The sequence below is a fragment of the Trifolium pratense genome, linkage group LG1 (assembly GCF_020283565.1).
Source record: "Trifolium pratense cultivar HEN17-A07 linkage group LG1, ARS_RC_1.1, whole genome shotgun sequence".
Taxonomy (NCBI): Eukaryota; Viridiplantae; Streptophyta; class Magnoliopsida; order Fabales; family Fabaceae; genus Trifolium; species Trifolium pratense.
The window spans coordinates 37,887,418-37,907,487 of record NC_060059.1 but is presented as its reverse complement, the minus strand read 5'-3'; the positions used below and the strand labels follow the sequence as shown (position 1 = coordinate 37,907,487).

At 35.6% G+C, this 20,070-nt stretch overlaps 2 protein-coding genes across 2 annotated transcripts; both read left to right on the top strand.

Moving 5' to 3' along the window:
• Window positions 1-882: 882 nt before the first annotated feature.
• Window positions 883-14,070, top strand: LOC123914724 (protein TIC236, chloroplastic-like). Its single transcript, XM_045965905.1, has 23 exons — window positions 883-3,175; window positions 3,709-3,907; window positions 4,006-4,065; window positions 4,392-4,496; window positions 5,086-5,226; window positions 5,574-5,636; window positions 6,166-6,396; window positions 6,495-6,578; window positions 7,022-7,179; window positions 7,360-7,882; window positions 8,164-8,334; window positions 8,481-8,540; window positions 9,219-9,341; window positions 9,773-10,048; window positions 10,175-10,240; window positions 10,433-10,564; window positions 10,652-11,473; window positions 11,551-11,831; window positions 12,008-12,267; window positions 12,452-12,693; window positions 12,827-13,018; window positions 13,131-13,403; window positions 13,639-14,070. Exons 1-23 carry the CDS (start codon window positions 1,233-1,235, stop codon window positions 13,783-13,785), a joined length of 6,552 nt encoding a protein of 2,183 aa, XP_045821861.1. The 5' UTR covers window positions 883-1,232; the 3' UTR covers window positions 13,786-14,070.
• Window positions 14,071-14,975: 905 nt separating this feature from the next.
• Window positions 14,976-17,732, top strand: LOC123914798 (polyadenylate-binding protein-interacting protein 5-like). The gene is made up of 3 exons (XM_045965975.1): window positions 14,976-15,128; window positions 15,583-16,043; window positions 17,175-17,732. Exons 2-3 carry the CDS (start codon window positions 15,636-15,638, stop codon window positions 17,319-17,321), a joined length of 555 nt encoding a protein of 184 aa, XP_045821931.1. The 5' UTR covers window positions 14,976-15,128; window positions 15,583-15,635; the 3' UTR covers window positions 17,322-17,732.
• Window positions 17,733-20,070: the final 2,338 nt, after the last annotated feature.

Genomic DNA, 20,070 nt, shown 5'->3' with positions numbered 1-20,070 from the left:
TTTATTACAAATTTGACCTTTCAAATTTAAAAATAACACATTTTGCCCCTTAACTTCATCTTAATTGCACAAGTGAAATCTCAAAAGTTTGAAAATATCATTTTTAATCTACCAAATTTCACAGTTCTACGACTTTAGCCCCTCAAGTTTGAAAATTATAAGTTTGACCCCGTAAGTTGGTTAATATTAATTACTCATTTTGCTGCTATGATTATTTATTTATTTATTTATTTATTTAATTAATCAACATGTATTTGGTACAACACCTGACTTAGACATGCAGAAACATTAAAACTCTTTGGTAGAATTTACCGGCGTTTGAATCCCACAAGGTTCATATGATATGCAAAATATAAGTACCTCACAAAACAACAAGACAAAACATCAAATGACAAACGTTTAAGGTATTGAACAAATTTGATGTTATGTGTCATTTATTTTTATTAACAGATCAAGGGTCTGTTTGGTAAAAATAAGCTATAGGGTCTGTTTGGTAAAAATAAGCTATAAGCTAACTGATAGCTGATAAGCTAACTGATAGCTGAAAAACTAGCTTATAGCTGATAGCTGAAAAGCTAGCTTATTGAAATTAAAGTGTTTGGTAAAATTAGCTTTTAAAGTGGTTATTAAATATAAAATTACATAATTGATAGTGAGTAGTTTATTTTTTAGAGTGAGTAGTTATTAAATTAAAGGGTAAATGTGGAATAAAGTGTAAAAAGCTATAAGCTATAAGCTCAAATGCTACTTGAAATAGCATCTGAAAAAAAGCTATAAGCTAGTACAAAAAACTTGTTACCAAACACCTCTAATTTTTTGAAACAAGCTTATAAGCTCATATAATAAGCTATAAGCTAGCTTATTTATGTTACCAACCACACCCCAAATACATCCACAAGATTCTAGGTGATTAGCATTATGATTGCTCGCAAAGGATACACAATTTATGCAAAAATAAAAATTCAATTAATATTGGCATTTCCATGAAGCAAGTGCCTCTTGTTTTTTCCCACTTGAAAACACACCCAAACAATTTCAACCTCTCCCTCTCAATCAAAATCATTCACAACGGAGTCTTCCATACTCATAAGCAACAAGCAAACCAAACAATGCAGTAACAATTTCTGAGTTTATCTTTCAGTCTTCCACACACAAAAACTACGTCGTTTCATACATAGGGTACAATCCCGCTTCGATGATTCTTCTGAATCACTTCTTCCCTAGACCCTACAATGAGTCTACAGAATCATCGCACCTTATTTTTCGGAACTAAGCTTCATGGTTCTCTCCAGAGAAACCCTTTTCAATTGGAACCAAAAAAGCTTCAAAATAAGGGTTTTTGCACTCGCAGGTGCTGTGTTTATTCAAAACGGTGTCGTTTGGTAAGCCAAGCTTTAAGTTTCTCTAATTTTAGTGGTCAAAATGTAGGTTTTTATAGGAAAAATGTAATTTTGAGAAATGGGTCAAGGTTAAAATGTGCTAATGAAAAGGAACCATTTTTGGGTGGAGAAGCTTTGGTGGGTTATTTAAAACCTTTGTTGAAAGAAGGGCTTTTGTTGATAAGGGCTTCTGTTTATACTGCTGTGTTATGTGGGGTTTGTATGTTAGTTTGGTATGGGCAGAATAAAGCTAAGGTTTTTGTGGAGAATAATTTGTTGCCGTCTGTTTGTTCGGTGATTAGTGAGTATATTCAGCGTGATGTTCAGTTTGGTAAGGTTAGGAGTATCTCGCCGTTGAGTATTACGTTGGAGTCGTGCTCGTTGGGTCCTCATAAGGAGGAGTTTTCTTGTGGCGAGGTTCCGACGGTGAAGCTTAGGATACGTCCTTTTGCGAGTTTGAGGAGGGGGAAGTTGGTTGTTGACGCGGTTTTGACGCAGCCGAGTGTGTTGGTGGTGCAGAAGAAGGATTTTACTTGGTTGGGAATACCGATTACGGAAGGGGGTGGTAGAGAGAGACGGTTTTCAAGTGAGGATGGGATAGATCATCGCACGAGAACGAGGAGGCTTGCGCGGGAGGAAGCTGGTGCAAGGTGGGAAAGAGAAAGGGATGAAGCAGCTAAGGAAGCTGCCGAGGTTGGTTACTTTGTTTCTGAGAGGAGTTCTGGTGTATCTGAAGGCGATGGTGCCAAGGAGACGGCGACAACTAGTTCAACCGAGGCAACTGAGGCCACACCCTTTTTCTGCGTGGATGGTGGGAAGCATGATCATCGGTTCATGGACACTGGTGTTGATTATGATACGAAACATGCAGATTTGGAAAAATCATTTGGAGTTAAATTTCTTGGGTCAGGATTTGGATTTTGGTCTCGAATATTATCGGTGCGTAGAAAAAACCGATTTAAGAGGAAGGCTAATGGAAGTAACATCTATGCATTTGATGCTGCTACAAAAAAAAGAATGTTTGAACGTAGTGCATCGGCAGCTCGCGCATACTTTCGTGATCAATCACATGGGAAGTATGGAGAGCCAGCAGCATCTTCTGAATGTTTTGAATTTATGAATCATGATATGCATGCGGCGAAAAGTGAGGTTGGTGGAAATCCAAAATCTGTTACCATTGCTGACGAAACTATAAGTGATGATAGCCAAAGTGCTACACTATTCAGAGATATGGGTATATCGTCCCACTCAGTAAATGGAAATGTTGATGGTCATTCAGATGATTTGAAATTTGTCTGTGAGCCAACTTTACAGACAGGAGAGAATAAATTTGAAAATTGGCAATCCAGTGAGGATGTTGCAGTAGCTGCTAATGCTAATAGTAGCACGGAGAAAAATCAAGTGTTGGTACCTCATGTTGCTGACGATCACTTTGGTGATGGTAATTCGTCTGGTGGTCAACCAGATTTTCTATCTGAAAATTTGGTTGTTGCCAAGCCAAATCCTCGACGGGCAACTTATTTTCAAATTCCATTTGAGTCCTTGCTTGTGAAATTTGGCCTAACCTCGTTTGTAAGAAACATTGACGAGTCAATATCTTCCTTTCTTTCCGGTCCCATTGAAAAGTTAAAGTCTGATGTGGCTGTGAAAGTGGAGGATATTGTTGCAGAACCTGTTGATGGGCTAGATTTTGTGCAGCCTGAAGGCATTAATAAGGCACTTCCTGTTATATTGGATTCTGTTCATTTCAAAGGTGCAACGGTGATGCTACTTGCATATGGTGACGGGGAAGTTAGGTAATGGGCAATGCTATTATTTACTTGTAGTTCTTAATTTGTAATCACTCAGAGAGGTTCTCGGGTTCTCTTCTTGAAGTGTATAGCATTGACAGTTGGCCTGCTAAAACTTAAAAACTCATTATTTCAAAATAGTTTGACAATTATTCTTCAAGAGGTTGGGATTTATATTTGACATGTCATGAGCCATCCTTATAGGTATTTAAAAGGAATTTATCTCAATATTATAAACCCCCCTTAAATATGAAAATTTAATATCATGTATTGGATAAACATCCTCTGAACTCCAGGCATAGGATGACCCCTAAATCGAGCTAGTCTTACGTCTGTATCTTTGGTTGCTCCTATTTGTTCCTTTCAAAATTTATTCATATATTTTAGATTTTTCTTTTTAATATTTTCATTCTGAAATTGAAGCCTATAATTTGATATTGTACAATCTTATTGTTATTGGTTATTGAACGCACCTAAAGAAAAAATCTTACACCAAAAAACGATAGTCTGATGAAAGTGTTTATTACCTTTACTTCCAGGGAGATGGAGAATGTCAATGGGTATGTAAAGTTACAAAACCACTATAGCCGCATACATGTGCAACTAAGTGGAAATTGTAATACTTGGAGATCAGATATTCTATCTGAAGATGGGGGCTGGTTGTCTGTTAGTGTTTTTGTTGACACTATCGAACAAAATTGGCATGTCAACTTGAAAATTGACAATCTTTTTGTCCCGGTAAGGTGTACAATAATATGAACCTCCTATATTTCCTGCTTTGCTATTTAAGTTCAAAGTATTTCTTACGTAATTCATCTGGCTTGAATGCTGTGCAGCTGTTTGAAAGGCTCCTAGAGATTCCAATTACGTGGTCTAAAGGGAGGGCTAGTGGCGAGGTGTTTACCTAACTTAACGTTCATTTACTTTTATATTCATTTTGATAGTTTAGGAAGCTTGTTTCTTGTTTGAGTTAAAAACTGTGTTTCTGACATATGATGTTAAGTAATTAACACTGCATTTACCTTATCCATATTTGGTAAGCAAGTATATTACTTGATATTCAAGGCACGCAAGCGCTTTATTTTGGTCTCAGATAGTGGAACTTCTAGATCCCATGTTACCTTCGTTTCTTCAGAATCTGTTATGGTTATGTTGGCATGATGCTTATTTTTCTTGATATATATTACCTTACATATATAATATACTTTTACCCTATGTTTAGGTTCACTTGTGCATGGTTAAGGGAGAGACTTTTCCAAATTTGCACGGACAGCTTGATGTGACAGAGTTGGACTTCCAACTATTGGATGCTCCGTCATGTTTTTCTGTATGTCTTCCTATACTCTCCTCATTTGACACTCATTTCCTTATATTTCATATGACATATGTATCAGCCTGAGGGAGAGTGTTGTTATGAACTTGAGATATGTTAAGAGATATTTTCTTCCTTTTATCTTCCATGTAAAGATTCCGTATATTATTGTGGTGTTATTAGGACAGACACATGAGAGATTTAATCCATATAATCAAGGGGTTCTATGTCTACATTATTATCATTATATTATTATCATTATAAATTCATATGGTTGAGAGTTAATCTCTCAAGCTCACTCGGTTCCATATTGTAGGGCATGGACACTCTTAAAATTTAGGTTAGCTCTAACTCAACTCTATAAAACCAACTTGTAAAATGAGGGATGCCTTCCACTTATAAACATATTTTTAGGCCACATCTCATTCAATATGAAACTCTAGACACATATCATGCCCAGGATTGAACATATAGAGTGCAACCCGAGTGTAGTTCATGTAGGCATATAGGTCTGCAATTTTACGAAATGTTGTTCATATAGATGAGCATGAAACTAAAATGTGATTTTACCCATATTCATTGTGCCTTTTGTATTTTGTTTCAGAACATATCGACGAGTTTATGTTTTCGCGGTCAAAGAATATTTTTACACAATGCAAATGGCCGGTTTGGCAGTGTTCCTCTAGAAGCATCAGGGGACTTTGGCATTCATCCCGAAGAAGGAGAGTTTCATCTTATGTGTCAGGTACTTCTTCCTCTCTAACTTTCAAGAAGTCATAATTTCTCACCGGCAATTTCAAAATTCTCCTGTAATCTGCAGGCGTACTAGTTTTATTTCTGAAAACTTATATTTTGTGGTATGTTCCTAACACAACCTTTGGCCTGGAAGCATGGATTAAGCATGGGCCCACCACTTTATGCTAAAGTATATGATCAATAAATGAATTTCTGTAAATCAATCAATACAGATAGTTGGAATCAGTTTTATGATCGATAGTTGGGATTCTTTTTTGTACCTCGTTCAGTTTTATGATAGATGGTCGGAATTCTTTTTTATCTGTACTTAAATATTTTGTATGATTGAACTTCCAGGTTCCTGCTGTTGAAGTGAATGCTTTGATGAGAACTTTTAAAATGAGACCACTCTTATTCCCGGTACATTTCTTTACTTCAGTGCTTTAACTTTAATACTTTAAAGTTTAAAACAAACTAGAATTTGCATGAGTGAAACCTGAATATTGTTTCTGAATAATCTGATACTGTACATAGCATTACAATATATATAGACTAAGCTAAATATCATTTTAGTACTCCCTCCGTTCTTTTTTAACTGTAGGTTTTGCAAAAGAATTCTGTTCATATTATTTGTCGTTTTCAAAGTTAAAAATGGAACATTAGATTTTTTAACTGGTGCACTCTAGTTTTTTGTTATTTTTCTAATAGACATTAGATTTTGCGAGTGTCGGTCCATATATCTGCTATGCATAGCTGACAAACTTACTAAGCTATTTATATTTACTACTACTACTACTACTAATGATAAAAATGTATATTTTAAAATTTTGGAAGTCATGGAAAATACCCCTGAAATCTCAATTGAAATTTCTTTTGTTTCTTTCACAAGGAAATCATATTATCTTATCCACACCCTTTATCTTTTCTTTTCCCATAATTGTTGTTACAGCTAGCTGGATCAGTAACTGCTCTATTCAATTGTCAAGGCCCGCTGGATTCTCCAGTATTTGTAGGCACTGGAATGGTTTCTAGGACGTTCTCTAATTCAAATATTGACACCCCTGCATCTGTAGCATCAGAAGCACTTGCTGCGAGTAAGGAAGCTGGTGCACTGGCAGCATTTGACCGCATTCCATTTTCATATGTATCCGCCAATTTCACTTTCAACACTGATAACTGTGTAAGTTGACAGGGACAGTAGTTTAACATTTCTGGTTGATAGTAGCCACTCATTGTAAAAGTATGATGTTATGGTAACACTTGCTATGCATATTGTAGGTTGCCGATTTATATGGAATCAGGGCATGTCTTATAGATGGTGGTGAAATTCGAGGGGCTGGGAACGCATGGATATGCCCAGAGGTATAGAGCTGCCTGTTCACAATTTGCTTTTTTCATTTTTTTTTTTTTACTTTCTAGAACTAGAACTACTTTGAAGCATTAGCGTGGTCATGTAGGTAGAATCAACATTATGTGCACTCACTCTTTAACCTATTTTAGGGGGAAAAAATTTATCACCAAAAGTTTACATTTTGTGTTAGTTTCCAGTTATCTAAGGGTACTAATTTAATTCTCTTCATCAACTTTAAAATGTCGGCCATATCACACAATGAAGTGATATTCACATATGGAATGGTTCTGATTCTCACAATCACATATATGGAAATTAGAAGGTTCCGTCCTTTTGGCTAAAAATAACTTAGGTGTGTAAATATCTGGTCCTATACCTTTCCCAAAGAAAAAGAAACCATTTCTCTCTAGAATTCCTGTTCTACACCTACTAATGTTCCTTATTTTGTTCTCAGGGTGAGGTGGATGAGACAGCAATAGATGTGAATTTATCTGGAAATTTGGCATTTGATAACATCGTGCTTCGTTATATGCCAAGTTATTATCATCAGCTGCCACTCAAATTAGGGGTATTAAATGGAGAAACAAAACTTTCAGGAGCTCTTTTAAAACCGTAAGATGAACCTCTCTTCAGTTTTTGATAATATTTGCTTGGGACGGTGATCCTTGGGGTAATAGGAAGATTGTTGCCTTTGGACCTTTGAGAACTCCTGATGCCAATGTCATTCCTAATATGTCTTTTCTCCCCCTAACAATACTTTTTCCTTTACGGAATTTTTCAATTTTAATGCAGAAGATTTGATATAAAATGGACCGCGCCTACTGCAGAAGGGTCTTTCGGCGATGCTCGAGGAGATATCATTATCTCACATGATTTTATTTCTGTGAATTCCTCTTCAGCTGCATTTGATCTGTGTACGAGGGTCCAAACATCTTATCTTGATGATTCATCTTTTAAAAAAGGCGATCTTTATACACCACGAGCCATTCCATTTACTATTGATGGAGTTGAGATGGACTTACGTATGCGTGGGTTTGAATTATTCAATTTGGTTTCTGCATATACTATGGATTCTCCAAGGCCTTTGCATCTGAAAGCAACTGGAAGGATCAAATTTCAGGGGAAGGTTTTAAAACCTAGTGGCAGTATTAGCGAACAAAATTCTGACATAAATAGGCAGCATGTTCAAACGTTGGAGAAAGGAATCTCAGATAATCTTGTTGGTGAAGTTTCAATATCTGGTCTTAAACTGAATCAATTGATGCTTGCACCTCAGTTGTCTGGGTTGTTGACGGTTTCTCCCGAGCGTATCAAGGTGATGCAGAAAACTCTTTCATGGAAATTGATGAATTTTATCATTTGATGATGTGCTCATACTACATAGTCATAGATGCACATCAATATAAGCTGTACATCTAGACACTATTTACTTATTTTCCAACAATAACCAATTTGTCATTTAACAGTTTATATTTTGTGAGGCAGGCTTGTTTATTTATCAAGTTTTAGCTGTGCCTCTGTTAGAAAATTTCAGATTATTTGTCTGGTATTTAATATATATTGTTTTTGTAACTTCAAATTAATCTTGTGACACAGTTGGATGCCTCTGGGAGGCCTGATGAAAGTCTTGCAGTGGAGTTTGTTGGGCCACTGAAGCCAAGTAGCGAAGATGGCCTACAAAGTGGAAAACTATTGTCTATTTCTCTTCAGAAAGGGCAATTAAGGGCTAATGTTTGTTTTCAACCATTTCATTCTGCTAACTTGGAGGTAACTAAATTGAAATTTTTGGGCCTAATATTTAAATCTAGATATGCTTGTTTCATTGCTTTTATAATTTATGTCATTTTGTATTGGACCCAACGTTTGTATTGAAAATTTCTCTTTCTCCATGCTTGTATGGGGTGTGCATGTAGGTACGGCATTTTCCACTTGATGAGTTGGAGCTTGCTTCTCTGCGGGGGACTATACAGAGAGTAAGGCATATTGGCCTATTTTTATTGCATCCTTTCTTATCATCCCTGTTCTTTGCTGTTCCCTATTAAACAACATTTAGATCATTGCAAAGTTAGCCCAACCCAGATTTAGTGCTTTGGCATCTCAGGAATTGTTCGAGAAACTGTATCTTTTTAACACAACAGATGAGTGTTTTGGTTTCTCATAATTTTAGGGAAGGTAATGCTTGTGCTGATAAACTAGCTGCCTATGGCATTTGCCCATCTCGGTTTTCACTGGTGGGACTCCCTTCCCCGCCTCATTGTAGAGGACTTCAAGAAAAGTTCATTTCGGCTTAATGTATAGACAACACAGTGGTCATGATGCTATTTCAGGATTCAACTATCCCAAAAGCTTAAACTGATAGGAAGGTCAAGAAATTAATATCCCTAACATAAAGTACATTAGTTACATTTAGAGAGACGGGCAGGTAGAATAATGTTGAGTGGATAAAATTCTACTGTGCAAATTTGACATTTCAATCTACTTTAACTTTATAACTTCCCTTTGTCTTTGTCCCTCCTTTTTTCTATTCAATCCTGCCTTAATGGTAACCTGGTTGAGGCAATATTTAGTTTTTTGAAGACGAGGCAATATTTAGTTGTTATGTCATGAAAACAATATATGGTGTTTTAAATTGTTAGCTTCTTTGCTTTCAGGCAGAAGTGCAACTTAATCTTCAAAAAAGAAGAGGGCATGGAGTCCTATCTGTACTTCAGCCGAAATTCAGTGGTGTGATCGGTGAAGCTCTAGATGTGGCGGCTAGATGGAGCGGAGATGTTGTGAGTGCATAAGATTATTATTATTTTTTTTCACTTGAATTTGAACGACATGTTTTTTTACTTATTGCTATTCTGGGAATTAAACGAAGTTTGTTAGCTGACCAGAGTGTATTATGAAAATCGAAGGCGCGTGCCTATTTTCTTCTTCTGTTTATAATTTGACTCACAATATTAAATCATTAACAGTATGAGTATCTCTTCAATGTTTGCTACTGATGGTGGTTAGTAAAAGATTTATAGCAACATCCCTTTAATGAAAATAATAGGCGCTCAGTTGAGTATCTATCCTTCACCACACACACACACCTAATGGACCTTAATTTTCAAACATCAGACCATTAAACACATTTTCTTGATTGCATTGGATAGAAAGTAATACAATTTAATGATGTGTTTGTGAAGTACTGATTGTCAGTTGATGCATTGTTCAGATCACTATTGAAAAAACTGTTTTGCAACAAAACTACAGTTATTATGAACTTCAAGGTGAATATGTTTTGCCTGGCACTCGAGATCGTAATCTTATTGACGAAGGAGGTGGCCTTTTTAAAAGGCTAATGTCTGGTCATCGTGTTGGTAGTGTTATATCCTCAATGGGAAGGTGGAGAATGAAACTTGAAGTTCGCAGAGCAGAGGTTGCTGAGATGCTTCCTCTTGCAAGGCTTCTTTCTCGAAGTATGGATCCTGCTGTTCATTCAAGATCTAAGGTTGCATCATTATACATGACTTTGGATGTTACATATATTCATAATTAATCATTTTATTGCTGCTAGTTGATGTTACATATATTCATAATTAACCATGATAATGTATGTTATGTGCTTTGTATGCAGGATTTCTTCCTTGAATGTTTACAGTCAGTAGGAGTATATTCTGAAAGCCTTCAACAATTGCTTGAGGTATTGTCAGAGAATCACTATATCTTATTTTCCTTTGAATTGATGCAATACCTGAATACCTGATGCATGAGTTTCTACTCAAATATGAAGTGCATTTTGGAATTATTCGTAGAGATAATAGTAATTAGCTGAGTAAAATGTGTTGCAAAAGTAGAAGTTTCTTTCGCTGATAATGACATGCACAACATGCAGAAAATGAGGGGGCTCCATGCTCCATCAAATGATGTTGTTCTCGAGGATTTAACCCTGCCTGGTTTATCTGAATTCAAAGGTCACTGGCATGGATCTCTTGATGCTAGTGGTGGAGGAAATGGAGACACATTGGTAAAAAATATTTAGGTTTTGTATTCTTTGGAGGTCCATGAATAATCTATTTTTGAATATTGACTTTCTTATTCTGTGTCATTTCAGGCAGAGTTTGACTTTCATGGGGAGGACTGGGAGTGGGGAGACTACAAAACTCAACGTATTGTGGCAGTTGGTGCTTACAGTAATGATGATGGTATGCACCTGGAGAAAATTTTCATTCAGAAGGATAACGCAACCATCCACGCAGATGGAACGTTGTTAGGACCTAAAACCAACCTCCACTTTGCTGTCTTAAATTTTCCTGTTAGTCTGGTCCCTACTGTATTTCAGATATTTGAATCTACAGCAACAGATGTTGTTCATTCTCTGCGGCAATTGTTGACACCCATTAGGGGTATATTGCATATGGAAGGTGATCTCAGAGGAAGTTTAGCTAAACCAGAATGTGATGTGCAAGTAAGGCTCCTGGATGGTGCCATTGGCGGCATTGATCTTGGACGAGCAGAACTTGTTGCTTCTCTAACCTCATCCAGTCGTTTTCTATTCAATTCAAAACTTGAACCTATAACCCAAAGTGGCCATGTACTCATTCAAGGTAGCATTCCTGTTGCTTTTGTCCAAAATAACACATCACAGGACGACGTAGAATCAGATAAGAGTCGGACAAATTGGGTTCCTGATTGGGTGAAGGAGAAGAATAGAGGGGTCACTGATGATGTCGTCGACAAAAAAATTTCCAGAGATAAAAATGAAGATGGTTGGAATACTCAATTAGCAGAAAGCCTCAAAGGTTTAAATTGGCAAATTTTAGATGTTGGCGAAGTCAGGATTGACGCTGATATAAAAGATGGGGGAATGACGTTGGTCACAGCTTTATCTCCTCATGCCAATTGGCTTCATGGCAATGCTGATGTGATGCTTGAGGTGGTGAAATCACTATTAAAATTCTCGCATATTTTATCTTTACTTCTCTAAGTGTTGTCATATGGTGTGCTTAATAGGTCAGAGGCACAGTTGATCAACCAGTGCTTAATGGACACGCCTCTTTCCACAGGGCATCTATTTCTTCACCTGTGTTCCGAAAGCCATTAACCAACTTTGGTGGAAGTGTTAATGTGAAATCAAACAGGTTATGCATCACATCACTAGAGAGTAGGTTAAGCAGAAAAGGAAAGCTTCTCGTAAAAGGCAACCTACCACTCAGAACTAGTGAAGCAACCCCCGATGACAAGATAGAATTGAAATGTGAATATTTAGAAGTGCGGGCACCAAAAACATTAAGGTTGCTTTCTTAACTTCTGTAGAAAATTTCTCAAATTCTTGCTAATGTTTCGACTTATTCACGGATATAAAACTTTTGATATAACCGTTAAATAACTAGTATTTGTTTTTGGAACTCCGTCTTTTTCTTTTGTCCTATAGATGATTCTTTTAAAACACATTTTCTACTTTTATCAGTGGTCAGGTTGATTCTCAGATGCAAATAACTGGTTCGATATTGCAACCAAACATATCTGGGAATATCAAACTAAGTCATGGAGAAGCATATTTGCCACATGATAGAGGTGGTGCACCTGCTTCTAATAGATTCCCATCGAATCAGTCTATGCTTCCTTCTGGTGGTGTTAGTCAAGTTTTCGCTTCAAGATATGTTTCAAGATTTTTCAGCTCTGGATCTCCCTCTGCAAGTGCTAAAACTTCTCAATTCTCTGGCTCTGGTATGACTTTACTCATCTACCAGTATAGCCTGTGATTTCATAATCCTTAGGGATGCTTGGATCAGTTATTTGATTGATCTTCTACTTTTGCACGCGTTGTTCCTTACTTTTAGTTAAGTTGCTCATCTATCAGTGTATTATGTATATCATGATCTCTTTTCTTTCTATAAAAAAATGGTGGCAGTTAATAAGTCAAGTCAGGTTGAAAATGAGATGGAGCAAGTGCAGATCAAACCAAACGTAGAAATCTGCCTTAACGATTTGAAGCTGGTTCTTGGACCAGAATTGAAGATAGTATATCCTTTGATTCTCAATTTTGCTGTCAGTGGAGAGCTTGAGTTGAATGGTCTGGCTCATCCTAAATGGATAAAACCTAGAGGCATACTAGCATTTGAGAATGGTGAAGTCGATCTAGTTGCCACCCAGGTTTGTGTTACGTTTTACTCTGCAACTCCGTAAATTGTATCCTGTGGTTTTTTTCTAGGTTAGTTTTGCTATGGTTTTGTTTGTGTGTTTCTTAATCCATTGCGTAGTTTGATATAATTCATTTTAAATGCAGGTGAGGTTAAAACGAGAGCATTTAAATATTGCAAAATTTGAGCCTGAGAATGGACTAGATCCAATGCTAGATTTGGTTTTGGTTGGATCTGAATGGCAATTTAGAATCCAAGGTAGAGCCAGCAATTGGCAGGACAAACTTGTTGTGACCTCGACTCGTTCTGTGGAACAGGATGCACTCTCACCTACCGAGGTAAAAAATATGCCCATATTAAAATAGATAACAGTTTCATCTGTGAAAGTAAATACCTTCATGATATGATATTCGAAAAGAGCGGTTCTATTAAATGTTTTTATCTATGCAGGCTGCCAGAAGATTTGAGAGTCAATTGGCTGAATCTATTTTGGAAGGCAATGGTCAACTTGCATTTGAAAAGCTTGCAACTGCGACTCTTGAAAAATTGATGCCACGAATAGAAGGAAAGGGAGAGTTTGGCCAGGCTCGGTGGAGGGTAGTGTATGCCCCTCAGATTCCTAGTTTGGTTTCAGTTGATCCTAAAGCAGATCCTCTCAAGTCACTAGCTAGTAATATATCATTTGGTACAGAAGTTGAACTCCAACTTGGGGAGCGTCTTCAGGTAATATAAAAGAAACCAGCAACAAACACTGCTTCCCAAAACCCATGTTGCTACTAATTTCAGTTGACATTAGGCAATTATATTATTTATTCTCAAAAGAGGGAAGAAAATAGAATACCAAATCCTCTCTCAGATTTTATACACGAACTTTGTTAATCAATATCAAAATGCTGGTTTCTACTGCCACTCTCCTGTACTAGTTTATAATTATTTAAAGCAATTTTTTTTCTTCCAGGCAACAATCGTCAGGCAAATGAAGGAGTCTGAGATGGCAATGCAGTGGACCTTGAGCTATCTACTTACAAGTCGTTTGCGTGTGCTCCTACAATCTTCTTCAACCAATCGCCTTCTTTTTGAATATTCTGCTACATCTCAGGATTGACTTGCAACCACGTAACACTGCAACTTCGTTTTTTCCCACCTAGATTAAGCTGCATCACTGTCCCTAGCAGCAATCTGGAAAGTTGGTCAGGCCCTTTGTAGATTAAGGGGATGGGGAATTTTGGGACACTGTGAAAGTAGCGTGTAGATGCATATTTTTTGGTCAAATTGAGCTTGTTAATAGGTAGATGCTCATGTCATTGAATAATTCAGACTATTATTAGCTTTGTACAGAAATTCAATTTTGATGAAAGAAAATATATAGTATGATTACATATTGATGGCACATGAAGGTCAGATGTTTCTGTGTTGAATGAGCAGTGCTTTTCTTTCTTCATCTGTACCATAAATCCTCTCTTGCATCCTTAATTGCTCAATTCAATGTCTGGATTGCTTCATTGAAGCAAGATAACCTGAAATCTATTATAAAACACATTTGGGGCAACTAAGACATTGAATTCAAGTGGTTAATGAGTTCCCCTTAGAACAAATCGTTCGGGAGAACCCTAGTTCGAATGCAAATATCATAAACCGCGGGCTTACATTTTTTTTGGTTACATGTGGATATGTTTTGATGCTATTGAACAACTTTGAACTACCTTACTTTTTTATTTTGTCAATTGCCATTATTTGTTTTTACAATGGGTAAATTAAAATTATCTATATTTTTGTTGACAATAAATAAATAAAAAAGTAATATGAGTGGCTTCAAGTGAAAATTGTTGCGAGTCATGGGTGGACACAAACATTTGGTCACACACATGTTCGATATCATTTTTTTACTCATTTTTTATGTTATTTTGATAAATTAGTTTCACATACTAATCTATTTGATGAACTATAATTGGATGCAATTAAAACTTTTTAAACACTGACACTAAATATCTATTAAATTCACATTTTATTATTTCAATCGAACCAAATTAATAATTTAAATTTTTTTTGCTAAATATATGTTTTATTATCAAGTTTAGATATATTTAAGTAGAATTTTATTAATAATTTTTAAATTAAATGATAATTTTTTCTTGCGTATGTAGAAAATTAGGTTAAAATAAATAAAAAAAAAAATACTTTGAATATATCACAATTTTCTTTTTTTTTAAAAAAAAAAGTGTTTCCCCTTTGAACTTGGTCCTGGTCATATGTTTTTTCAACTTGGTCATATTTGGACATCTCTGCACAGTGAACATTACTCTATTTTTTTAATTTTTTTAAAATCTTTTTAAAAAATATAAATACAGAATTATGCAAAAGAAAGGAAAAAAAAAGTATTTTCACTTTTCTCTACCTTTCGATCTGATCGCTCGCGAAAATTAGGGTTTCGTAATTTTTCTCTAACTGGTTAGTTTTCTCTCCCTTTCAATCTCTGTTCATCAATTCACCATTCAATTTCAAGAATTATATCAAATTGTTTATTGTTTTGTTCGATTCAATCCTCTTATTTTTTTAATTTCTTGATCACTGTAATTTTTTATTTTTCATGTAAGTTTCGATTTTGAGCCTTTGTTGATCCTGATCTTGGAAGTGTTCTAAATGGGATTCGAAAAAAGAGTCAATTTTTATAAGCAAAATTTCAATTTTTTAATTTAGTTTGATTGTGTTTTTAGATCTTTTCATACCAAGTTCTTCATTTGATTTTATGCACCATGTAGCTATTGATTTTTATATACTATTTTTTTGCATATGTGAATTTTTTAGCTTTGAATCTTTGGTTTATTTCTTGAATATATGTTTTTGATTGATTGAAGCAGCATGTTGACTAATTCTCACTTTTATATGATTTGGGTTTCATTAGGAAGATCAAGAACAAGTAGAATTTCTCTATCTGATTTAACTTGTTGTAACATCATGAAGCCGCGAAAGTCTTCTTTGAATCCATATGCAGCCGCTTATGTACCTGTCTCCAAAAGGGATGCTAGTGTTAGATTTTATGCGACGGAAGAGGACAATAACGGTGCACAGGAATATGATGGGACTGTATGGTTTCAGCCTCCTCAATATAGGACGAATGATGTTGAGAAAAACGCCCAAAGGCTTGCTCCGGTGAAAGCTCAGCCTGCGTCTAGTTCTTACTTTTCATCGCCACAGAGTGTAACACAGCTGACAGAGAATCAGTATATGGATGAAGAGCTGGATATAGATTTGGAATATCTTAGGATGACATTTCCTGGCATATCTGATGAGTCCCTTGTAGATGTCTACAACGTAAACAGTGGTGACCTGGATGCTGCTATTGACATGCTCAGTCAACTTGAGGTATAATCTTAAAATTGTTAGCTTTTGGGATTTAACTTTGTTGTTTATTCGATGTCACCTTCACTTGTTCTAATCTGTTAAGTGACCAGACCGTTTTTTTTTCTCTCCATATGCATTAGAGTTTAGTTAAATATTCAGGCGTTGTAAGTATGATTGTTACATGTAAATTTTGAATAAGATAATATGCCATTGCCATGCCACAAATTGGCCGAAAATTTTGGTTAGGATGTGTACTTAAACGTGGATGAAACAATAACACACTCTTTGTTTCCCCTTCCCGTACTGTGTTTACTCAGTTTCTTAACTGAAGATTGTATCTCCAGATGACATTGGACAGAAGAAAAATTTATCATCCTGTGGTTGTTGAACCACACAAGGTGCTCTGAGATTGCTGTGCCAAGTTTGAATTTATTTAAATTCTATTTCTTCAATAAATTGTATTTAATATTTTTTCGTGCATATTTTGTCCATTCCTGGTTTCTTTGTTTCAATACTTGGGGCTATTTGGTTTGGATTGACTTATTTGAGCTTGTCGTATGACATAAAAACTTGTGAAACTGTTTGAAAGAGCTTATAGTAACAGTTTTTATGACTTGTCCATAAGATGTTTTCAGCTTATTTTTGTAAGTTTTCTGGGATAGCTTATGAAAACTGCATATAACCTTGAGGAAAACAATGTGAATTTATCATCTTTTATTATTGAAATAGCTTATACATAAGCACGTATACAATAATCGCTTAATTAAGTTGTTTATCCAGATAGGGCCTTGGTGACCTTTTTGTAGTTTATTTTCTATTTTCTTCTTAATGTGTAACTCTCTGTTGTTCATACTTTGCTCTTTGATTTCATTCTCTTCTGTTCAGGTTTTGTTTTAGGCTGAAGGACTGTTGAAAGATGATAACATTGATTTGAAACTATTATAAATATAATTTTATCTGTTATATGCAAATGAAAATAGGAATTATATACTATGAGATTGTCTAAAATCTTATATGGTGATTATGTTAGCCTATCAGTTTTAGTTTAATCATGTCAAACATTTTCTTAGGAGAGAATACCTTTGGTGGTCATACTCATAATAATTGTTTAATGGATCAATTTTTTAAGAGTTTGTTGTTTTCATCTTACAGTTCGATGATGCTGTTGACGCTTCTGGAAGTCTGCCAGAGACGCTGGATATTGGTGATGTTTCAGAGCCTGTATTGCCAGTTGATTCTGCTTCATCAAAACAGAAGAATGCAACAGCTGGAGCCAGTACTTCATTTGGTCACTCATGAATTGATTTCCAGATGTGAATGGTGAATTGATTTGCTACTCACAATTGGTTTGGTCGGATATAAATAGTGTAAAACAGGAAATTTTACTTTAGGTGAAGACGTTTCACATGTGTCAGTTTTATAGATTGTATAGTCCTCAGCTGCGTCTTGTTTTGGTTAATATGGTTTGAAATGTTTTCATTTTTGATGAGTTGCTTGTGCCTCTCACAATTGTGCAGCTTTCAATTGTATGAATTTGAAGGCCAGCGAAAACCAAGTTGGCCAAAAGAGTTAGTAGGAAAATACACATCCAAGTGAAGGTGATTTTCCCTTTGGGATAGATAGGTGGCTTATTGACTGCCTGAATTGTACCGTGGTGAGCAACTTTGGGGCTTTTACAAAAGATATAATACATTAGTTTTATTTGCCTTCCTTTTCAGTTTTCTTTAGTGCTGTGTTGATGCTAATGGTATTATGGTAATGGCGAAATGACATGTAGAAAATATATATCGTTGAACTGCTCACTTGTTAATGTGATAGTAGTCTTACTTAGTGGGGAAGTGGATGTTCTTTTGTTTAGTTATCAGCAGCAAACACATGACACTCACTTCCCCTGAGGTTTTTCAAAATAACACCGTTTATCTGCCGTTTGCCAACCTCCATTCAAATGGTCATTGGTGAACTTCTTCCTCTTCTGATGAGTTTTTCTCATGGTTCCATCAAAATCCATTCTTTCAATTTTTGTTAAGACTCTTTATCTTAAAAATATTAAATGGTCTTTACGGTTTAAGATTTTAACAACTTGTGTTAAATGGTTGCTGAAAAATTAAGTGTTTAGCGAACACCGAGCATAAAAGTTATGTATTTTCTAGTTTCTCATATCTCTAGTTTTTTTCATTTGGAAAACGCTCTTATTATATGTTATCATTTTCTTTGTTAGATAATATGTTAGTGATTTAATAATATAATGGGCTTTTGGTTGTAATTGGGCTTTGGGCATAATAGTAATTTAGTCTATTTATGTTTTCTATATATTCATATGACAACTCATTGTATTCTAAGTTATTGTAATGTAATTCTATGAAACCCTAGTAGCCTCCCTTTGTTCATTCTCTCTACTTTGTTTATCTAAATCTAACATGGTATCTAGAGCTTGTTTCGATCCACCTTGAATCACCGGTTCTTTCCGCTGTCAAATTCTCAAAAGTTTGAGAATGTATTTGGTTTGATCTTTGATGATTTGTTCTTTCCCTGGGTTAGTTCTTTCTCTTATTGTTGGTCAATTTTTCAAGTGGGTATTATCTTGGCTGGTATTTGTGAATTCTGTGTGTCGTCGTCTATTATTGCTTGGAAGAAACAAATTGGTTATTACTTATTTCTTGATGGGTTTTGAATTTTATTGGTGGATATTTGCAAGGTTCATCCACGTTTTGAATTTTAGTGACATGAGAAGGTATTGTTCCACCATTGCCTTTCCTCTTTTTCTCTGGTTTGTCCATTATAGTTTGATAAAATTTGTTTGTTTGTCCTCTTGCAACATTTAATTTGGATAGTGAATTTATTTGGGAGTTTATTGCAAGTTCTGTTGTGGATTTCCTCTCTCGGCTTGTTTGATATGCTTGATAATGTTTGCTGCGGCTGTGTCGTCAATTTCATTTGGTGTGGTATTTTTTGGTTTAGTTCCATTTGGTTTTGGTATCGTTTAAGTTCAGTTGATTTGGTTTCATTTGGTTTGGTTTGAAATGGTTTGGTTGGTTTGGTTCGATTAATTTGGAAATTTGTTTGAATGAATTTGGTTGTTTGGTGAGTCTAGTACTCACAATTTGGTTTCTTATGGTCTCTCTGGTTTGATTGTCTCTCCTCTTTTGATTTCTTCTTTGTTTGATTGGTATTCTCCCTCATTGGTTTCTTCTGTTTAATTGGTTCTCTCTATTTGGTTCTTCTCTTTGATTGTCTCTCTATTGATTTCTTCTGATTGATTGACCTCTCTTTGTCGATTCTTCTGATTGATTGCATTTCTCGCTATTGACTTCTTCTATTTGGTTGCACTTCTCCCTATTGTTTCTTCCGATCGATTGCACTTCTCCCTCTGTTGATTCTGATGGATTGCATTGCATTTCTCCCTATTTGGTTTCTTCCGTTTGATTGCATCTGTCTGAATTCTGTCTGATTGCTTCTCTATGTTGATTTTCTGATTGCATCTCCCTCTGCATTGATTCTTCTTCTATTTGAATGCTTCTCTTTCTCTCTACTTTGGATTGGTTTGATTTGGTTCAATTTGGATTGGAACAATTTGGTTTGGTTTCCTGTTCGGTTTGGTTTTGTTTGGACGTTTCTACTAGTGATGGTTCTTGCTGCATTTTCAATGATGTCAACTCACTTTGGTTGCTGCTCTCTGTTAGTTATTTTGGTTTGATGTCTTGTTTGACAAACTCTCAATGCTTCATGTCAAGGCATTGCGAGTTTGCAGGGAGATGTTAGATAATATGTTAGTGATTTAATAATATAATGGGCTTTTGGTTGTAATTGGGCTTTGGGCATAATAGTAATTTAGTCTATTTATGTTTTCTATATATTCATATGACAACTCATTGTATTCTAAGTTATTGTAATGTAATTCTATGAAACCCTAGTAGCCTCCCTTTGTTCATTCTCTCTACTTTGTTTATCTAAATCTAACATTCTTGACACCAACTTTGCATTTCCGTCTTGTATTTAGTAAAATACACATTTGCAGTCTGCATAATTGAACACATTTTCTGATTAAGCA

Bases quoted from the DNA above. Each gene is read 5' to 3' on its own strand.
- LOC123914724 (XM_045965905.1), top strand. From the start codon at position 1,233: ATGAGTCTACAGAATCATCGCACCTTATTTTTCGGAACTAAGCTTCAT. The intron at 5,637-6,165 runs GTACATTTCTTT...TTGTTGTTACAG, and splicing joins TGAGACCACTCTTATTCCCG to CTAGCTGGATCAGTAACTGC. The intron at 13,019-13,130 runs GTAAAAAATATG...TTATCTATGCAG, and splicing joins ATGCACTCTCACCTACCGAG to GCTGCCAGAAGATTTGAGAG.
- LOC123914798 (XM_045965975.1), top strand. From the start codon at position 15,636: ATGAAGCCGCGAAAGTCTTCTTTGAATCCATATGCAGCCGCTTATGTA. The intron at 16,044-17,174 runs GTATAATCTTAA...TTCATCTTACAG, and splicing joins ACATGCTCAGTCAACTTGAG to TTCGATGATGCTGTTGACGC.